At 36.3% G+C, this 7,766-nt stretch overlaps 1 protein-coding gene and 1 pseudogene across 1 annotated transcript; both read left to right on the forward strand.

Annotated features, from left to right (window-relative positions):
* Positions 1-920: 920 nt before the first annotated feature.
* Positions 921-2,849, forward strand: LOC122310060 (annotated as a pseudogene).
* Positions 2,850-6,300: 3,451 nt separating this feature from the next.
* Positions 6,301-7,652, forward strand: LOC122310856 (PI-PLC X-box domain-containing protein DDB_G0293730). The gene has a single exon (XM_043125059.1). The coding sequence runs from the start codon at positions 6,475-6,477 to the stop codon at positions 7,429-7,431; it is 957 nt and encodes a 318-aa protein (XP_042980993.1). The 5' UTR covers positions 6,301-6,474; the 3' UTR covers positions 7,432-7,652.
* The last annotated feature ends 114 nt before the right edge of the window (positions 7,653-7,766 follow it).

Here is a 7,766-nt window from a genome sequence, read left to right on the forward strand (position 1 = left end):
GAAGTATTCAAATATATCTAGTTCCGCGTTTGTGGATTTGTCTTTTAAGCTTCTATTTCAAGAAGCCTGATGTTTTTTTGTTTGTAATCATAGTGACTTTCTTTGGGTATAGCTATCGTTTATATGTTTATCATCATTGTACACCTTCCATGCTAATCCATTTTGATATTTTATCTATTTGGAAATTGGAAATGAATGCCAGAAATGAACGTTATCAAATCATGTTTTGGAGGGGAGAGGAAATGCAGATCAACAGTGGGGGGTGCTTGACGGCACCGAGGGTTTGGAGGAACCTTGCTAGGAGGAAGGCTGTCGGAGAGATTTTCCGTGAAAGGGAAATGGATTTTGAGGAAATGGGAAAGTCGAGATGGCTCTAACGCGGGAAAATGAATTTTGATGAAACAAAGTTGAGAAAAACAAATAAGAATGACAACATGGAAAAACGACGTCGAACGGGATGCTACGGCGGTGGCTGTAGCATTATCCTAATAATAATAATAATATCTAAGTATTATAATTATATATTCTTTTGATGACCTCAAGCTGAAATTGATATAAATTCTATTCAATTTTATTTTCCAAGCACAAATTATGTTTATTTATTAAATAATATTATATATAATTTGACAAAATATCACAAACTCTTTTTAATAAAGAATAAGATTTATTATTAAAAAATTAAATTTTTTATATAAATCTCACATTTATTATTTAAAAAATAATAATAGGCAACGCTTACGCGCCATGAGTACAGTTATCATTTCTCTTATTTACTTCCCCTGCAACGCATCCATCCTCTTCCAACACATTCTTCTGCCTACTTTTTTTGTTTTTTTTTTTTCGAGTTTGTTCCTCTTTTCACTGTCTTCAAATTATTTATATATTTGTTCTTTTGCACTTCCATGAAAACTGAATGAAACAAACATCAATGGAATTTCTTATTTAATCATTTTGCATACATCTTCGTTTTTCCACACATTCCCCAATCCGAAACTCTCTCCTATCTCTTGCAACCGTGCGCGGACTTCAAGTCTCTTAGACATGCCAAATGGGTTCACCTCCATTTGAAGCTCACCGGACTCAAGCACCCTACAACGTTTTTGTCGAACCAGTTGATCCCTGTGTACTTCGGGTGCGGTGATGAAGTGGAGGCACGCAAGTGGTTTGATAAAATGTCTGCAAGGAACTTGTACACGTGGAATAAAATGCTTTCTGGGTATGCTAAAATGGGGATGATTAATCCAGCTAAGAAGTTGTTTGATAAAATGCCGGAGAAGGATATTGTGTCATGGAACACTATGGTGATAGCTTTTGCACGGAGTGGGTGCTGTGATGAGGCTGTGAGGTTTTATAGGGAGCTGCGGAGACAGTCAATTGGGTATAACGAATTCAGTTTGCCGGTGTTTTGACAGTTTGCGTGAAGTTGAAAGAATTGGAGCTTACTAGGCAGGTTCATGGGCAGGTTTTGATTGCTGGTTTTACGCCAAATGTGGTGATTTCAAGTTCAGTTCTTGATGCTTATGCAAAGTTTGGGGAGATGGGATACTCGAGGAGAGTATTTGATGACATGAGTGCAAGGGATGTCCTTGCTTGGACCACCCTCGTATCAGGATATGCTAAATGGGGGGACATGCACTCAGCTAGCGAAATGTTTGATCGAATGCCTGAGAAAAACCCTGTATCATGGACAGCTCTGATTGCTGGCTATGCAAGAAATGGCCTAGGGTATGAAGCGCTTGAGCTGTTTACAAAAATGATGATGCTTCAAATTAAACCTGATCAATTTACATTCAGTAGTTGCCTTTGTGCTTGTGCCAGTTTAGCTTCACTTAAGCATGGCAAACAGATGCACGCCTGTTTGATACGAAATAATTTTAGACCTAACACTATTGTTGTGAGCTCTCTCATTGACATGTATTCAAAATGTGGGAGTTTGGAAATTGGCAAGTGGGTTTTCAATCTAATGGGTGATAAGCGAGATGTTGTGTTGTGGAACACAATCAGGAGTGAAGCCAGATAGAACCACCTTTGTTGTCACTCTCAATGCTTGTAGTCATTCAGGTCTTGTGCAAGAAGGGCTTAAGTTGTTCAATTCAATGACTTGTGATCATTGCATCATTCCTGATCAAGATCATTATGCATGCTTAGTTGATATCTTGGGTCGGGCTGGACGTTTTGACGAGTTGATGGAACAACTCGAGAAGATGCCTTGTAAGCCTGGTGATCGAGTTTTGAATGCCTTACTTGGTCTTTGTCAAATTCATGGAAATATTGAGTCGGGAAGAAAAGCGGCTGAACACCTTATTGAGTTGGAGCCTCGATCCTCTGCTGCCTATGTTTTTACTTTGAAGTACATATGCCGTGCTTGGAAATTTGGGAGCTGGTAGAGAAGTTGAGAAAACTTATGGATGAGAGACATTTTATGAAAGAACGAGCAGTCAGTTGGATAGAGATTGGAAAAGAAGTGCATGCGAAATTTCACTGTATCAGATAGATTGCACCCTCTGAAAGGAGAAAAATATTCAGTTTTAGAACATTTAGCTGGACAGATGGAATAAGATCCTTCATTACTTAATACCTAAAGTTAAAACTTCATCAATTTTTATCTCTGCTGGGTGGGCTTTTACTTTCTTGGGACATTGGAGACAGAAATTATCCGGTAAATTGCAGAACTTGTAACATTTTTGTTCATTCCTTCGGATCAGATTCTCTAATACAGTTGAATCGCCACAATGATGCACCTAAGAGACTTTTTCTCCGAGGAATATCTTCTTTTATTTCCTGTTGTATAATTATTTTCACTCATTAACAATCCAATAAAATGAAATTGGTAATTTTATGAATTTCAATGAATCTGTGTTTGGACCACTCATTATAATATGAATGCGATAGTTTCGTACTCTAGACGTCGAGGCTTTTACGACTTGGGGTTTCCAGGTTGAAAGAGACGGGGAGTCTCCGGGTTTATTCTGTAAGGCTACTAGCATTGCACATAAGGCCATCTCTACATGCCAACCTGTTTAACGCTAGCACGTGGCTTTGGTTGGATACACTCAAACGTTCCAATCATTGCAGCAATAGTTAAGAGACTTGACGTACTACCTTTGGCGACTGTAGGATCGTTGTGTTGTTATCCGGAGGCTTTGATATTGCCTTCTTTGGCGACTGTTTATGATGCTATCATCCCTCCTAATTTCCAAGTTACGGGATGAGAAAGGAAACTACTTGATTATGACAATGTGAAGAAAGAACACGAAGTCAATTGAATGGCGTGGGACGTGATATTCAATTTATTGCAATGTTCATATATAATGGGCTATATATCTATAACATATATAATTTTCGATAACAAGAGAAAGTCACATCATCTACTCCTATATTAATAAATTATACATATTTTTAGATAATTTTGAGATTTTAATAATTTATATGGTTAGCAAATATCGAAAAATATCACATTTAGAAAACTTCATAATTTTGTTGTAAATAAAATTGAAAATTTCTATGTTATCGATTCCTAGATATATTCCAAATTTGTGGACCATTGGAAATGTGTTTAGTGATATTCAAGCTTTTTCTAAGAAGCTTTCATAGTTTCAAGGCTATTCACGTGGGTAGAGAGGAGTAATGGAGTTGCCCACAAACTAATTAATTGGCTAGCTAGCATGCCATTATATGGGCCGTGATGAATGATCATGTTATTGCATGTGGTGGGACTCCGCCTGATAATTTCATAAGGCAGCATGTGACTCTCGATGCTCTAATAGTCTAATGTAATTTCTTGAAGTTTATTGAATGAATATCCTTTGGTATTAAAAAAAATAAACATTTTATATGTAGACACTAGTTTTGCATACTTCACTAATGTGATTAACTGTATAAAAATTGATACAGTCAATCATATCAATAGAATATGCAGAAAGTACGTAAACATGATTATACGTAGCATTACTCTAAAAAATATGGACATCTTTTAAAAAAACTTTTTGTAAGTTTTAAAAAAGATGCACCATCAGAAACTTTGAGTGGGGCTAACTAGCATTTTGCATCTGTATTAATTTAATGTGCAATACTTGTAAATCACTACGGATATATTTTATTGCTATTAATATTATCAAAAATTTTAAAAAAAATAGACTTATTTTTCTGTTATTATCCTGAAGAGTTCATTAATTTGACCTAGTATAATTCAAGGTATAAAAGTGATAATGGAATTTCTTCAGCAATATGCATGTACTTAAATGAAGTCATGATCTAGCTAGGGACCAGATCATGAATTATTTTTGCATCTTGTCAATGTTATCATATTAAATGCAAGAGAATAACCTGTTTCATTGCTTGAAAGTTCAGCATGCCATTGTTCTTGGCATCTTGCAGTGCTTGTTCAATATTTCAGCTATCTCATATATATGTATGCTGCTGATTTATTTGATTTCGTGCCTGCCGGGTTTCTGAGTAATGATCAGTAATCATACAAATACATGACCAATATATGTAATTATATATAGATAAATAGGTTGGTATTTTTGAAATGAGAAATATCCCAATCTGTTTATATGGCATCAAAATACCGTATCATCCCTGTGGGCTGTGGATGCTACATCTCTTATGTGCTGTTAACTGAATCCAGAAGCAATAAGAAAACCCAAGAGAATTAGAGTTAACTGCTTATATATGAAGTCATCTGGGTGAATTTGGGGGCGCCTCAGACCACACATCTTTTCCCCTTTATCTTCTTCCCCATCTATTTGGCTTTTTCAGGGTATCGCTATCTGGAGGAGACAGCAAGTACTCGACGTTTTGAACCACAGATTGTGAATGCACATGGTAGGCCCCATGAAGTTTCATGGTGCACAAAGGTTTTAATGGTTCGTGACTGTGATTAACTCTTAATTTTAATCTTTAAACTAATGTTAATAATCTATCTTTTAAGACTTTGATTGCTCGATCTTTGTGGGCAGGAAAAGAATATTATACATGAGATGATTAATCGGGTGGCAACATGCCAACAACAACTAATGGTTATGGGAGAGTCTTGCATTTGGTTTTACTGCCAGAGGCTAAACACTGAGTGGTCATGGTCTATGAACAAGAGGGACCATTGATATCATCGCTTGCCCACTTTTTCCTATTGTTTTATTTAACAAGCTTTATTATTATGATTAGACGCTATGATTGAGCAAAACTTCCTTCAATAATGGATATGTTCAAGTGATTTAATTGTGAGGTAGCTCAACTACCAACGAGTAGGACCCATATGTAATGCTGGATTTGTCGTTCTCAGTTTGGGGGTTCTTTTTTTTTTTCATTTTTGTGACCATAAGACATTATTTCGCCTTGTAACCTTAATTATTATTATTATTATTGGTGAAAAGTTGTATTATAGGATTATTATTTTGAAAAATATTATTATCAGCCTTTAGTTACATATATTTTGAATATATTACAATCAGAAAGGATAAAAATATAATACTAAAATAATGATAATTAATAATTTTTTGCATTTTAACCAAATTGTTACATCCACATGAGAATTGGAGTTGCTCCCAATTTAGTATCAGCATGCACCATGGCAAATCAAATCCTAAATTATATTCTAAATGCAGAAAGTAGTATTGAATTCGCTAAGACATGTAATATTGTTTAAACTTTGGAAACGTTTATGGAAAGTAGACACATGTAAATAAATTATCTCTAACCCGAATGTTTATTTTTTCATTCATCAAATATATATTTATAAGAGTAATAATAGAATTATATATAATTTTAAGTGTATAAGTACCTCTTATTCTCTTAAAAAAATGATATGTTATTAAAAAAATAATTTTTTATATGAGTTTCAAATTTATCTATCATGAAGTTTATACTGTTACACATCCTAAAACTACAGATATCATTTATCGATTTAAAATAACAAATCAAGATATTGTCTGTCATTACTAAACATAGGATAGACGAAATGGTAAAGAGCGGTGTGATAGAATTGTAGCCATAGATAATGATTAAAAATGTTAGGAATCAAAGATGGAAAAATACCTTATGAATCAAGATGATCTCAAGGCTGGATATTATCAATCAAAACCAGACAAAACCTCATTGAAGGTTGGACAGCCATACAAAAATGGAGAGCACTCTCGATTATAACTCTCCACCGATAATGCAATGAAAAGCCGGCCCACCAGAACAAAGACATTCTCACGTCCTATCACAAACCAGAAAAATGAAAAAAAATAAAAATAAAAATATATGATGATAAAACTGAGAAAGTTGGAGTAGAATAGGAAGTAATCTATCTGTATTTGAAGAAGTCTCATTATACCATTATAAAATCCCATCTGACGTTACAATGCTTGATATTAAAACCCATAAACCTAATTTTTTTCTTTGCAGATCAGAAATAAAAAGAAAGAAAAGGAAACACAAACCAGGAGAAAAAAGAAAGAACTTGACTTCTTTTTCTTCTTTTGCATTGAGATGGGTTCCCAGGTTTCCAAACAAGTGAAGCGACGAAAGGCGATCTCGACGGAGAAGAAAAGTCTGTGTGATCTTCAAGGAGGCTGTGGTCATGAATTTCCCGGCAGTGACTACAGGCCTCCAGATAGAAAGAACTGGATGTCTGGCCTCAACCCAGAGAAGCTTCGTGTGAATCAGATAGTATGGCCTGGAACCCATGATTCTGCTACCAACAAGATCGGCTTCCCATTCGTTTCTCGCCCTTTTGCGCAATGCCAGTCTTTGTCCATCTATCACCAACTTGTGAGAGGCACCAGGGTTCTTGATATCCGAGTTCAGGAGGATCGCCGCGTGTGCCATGGAATCCTTGTCACATATAGTATTGACACTGTCATCAAAGATATCAAGAAGTTCTTGTCGGAGACACAGTCAGAGATCATAATCTTGGAGATTCGCACCGAGTTTGGGCACCAAGACCCTGCTGACTTTGGTAAGTACCTGGAGGATCAGCTTGGGGAGTTTCTGATTCATCAGGATGACCATGTGTTTGGAAAAACAATTGCAGAACTGTTGCCAAAGAGAATTATCTGTGTATGGAAGCCGAGGAATTCACCTCACCCCAAGCCTGGGAGCCCCTTATGGAGTGCTGGTTATTTGAAGGATAATTGGATTGACACGGATTTGCCATCGACAAAGTTCGAGAGCAACTTGAAGCATTTGAGCGAGCAACCACCGGTTTCATCGAGGAAATTCTTTTACAGGGTGGAGAATACAGTCACCCCACAGGCTGATAACCCAGTCTTGTGTGTTAAGCCCGTGACAGGACGGATTCACAAGTATGCAAGGTTGTTTATTACTCAGTGCGTCTCCAGGAGTTGCGCGGATCGATTGCAGATCTTCTCCACGGATTTCATTGATGAGGATTTTGTCGATGCATGCGTTGGGCTTACACATGCAAGGATCGAAGGGAAAGCCTAAAATTTTCTCGGTTGTGCAATTTTTTTACCTCCTTGTCTTGTTCAATAGCATATTACAATGTCCTTGCATAGTACTATCATGTTCTTCATCCATGGAAACTGGTGCGTTACTGTTAAATGGATCTGCTGTTAATTTGTTTGTTTGTAATGTAATGTATGATGTACAAATTAAGGGCTGAATAATATCAATCATAAATTGGGAGTGATTTGTTTTGGTTTGAATGAACGAAGCCTCGCGGTAACGATTTATCATGTTGATCTGCTCCAACATTTGCCAATTCGTTCTAGATTTTACTGGAGAAATTTCGTCTAATGTGGATGACCTCGAAAAACCAA

Source organism: Carya illinoinensis, chromosome 5 (genome assembly GCF_018687715.1).
Source record: "Carya illinoinensis cultivar Pawnee chromosome 5, C.illinoinensisPawnee_v1, whole genome shotgun sequence".
NCBI classification, from domain to species: domain Eukaryota; kingdom Viridiplantae; phylum Streptophyta; class Magnoliopsida; order Fagales; family Juglandaceae; genus Carya; species Carya illinoinensis.

Bases quoted from the DNA above. Each gene is read 5' to 3' on its own strand.
- LOC122310856 (XM_043125059.1), top strand. From the start codon at position 6,475: ATGGGTTCCCAGGTTTCCAAACAAGTGAAGCGACGAAAGGCGATCTCG.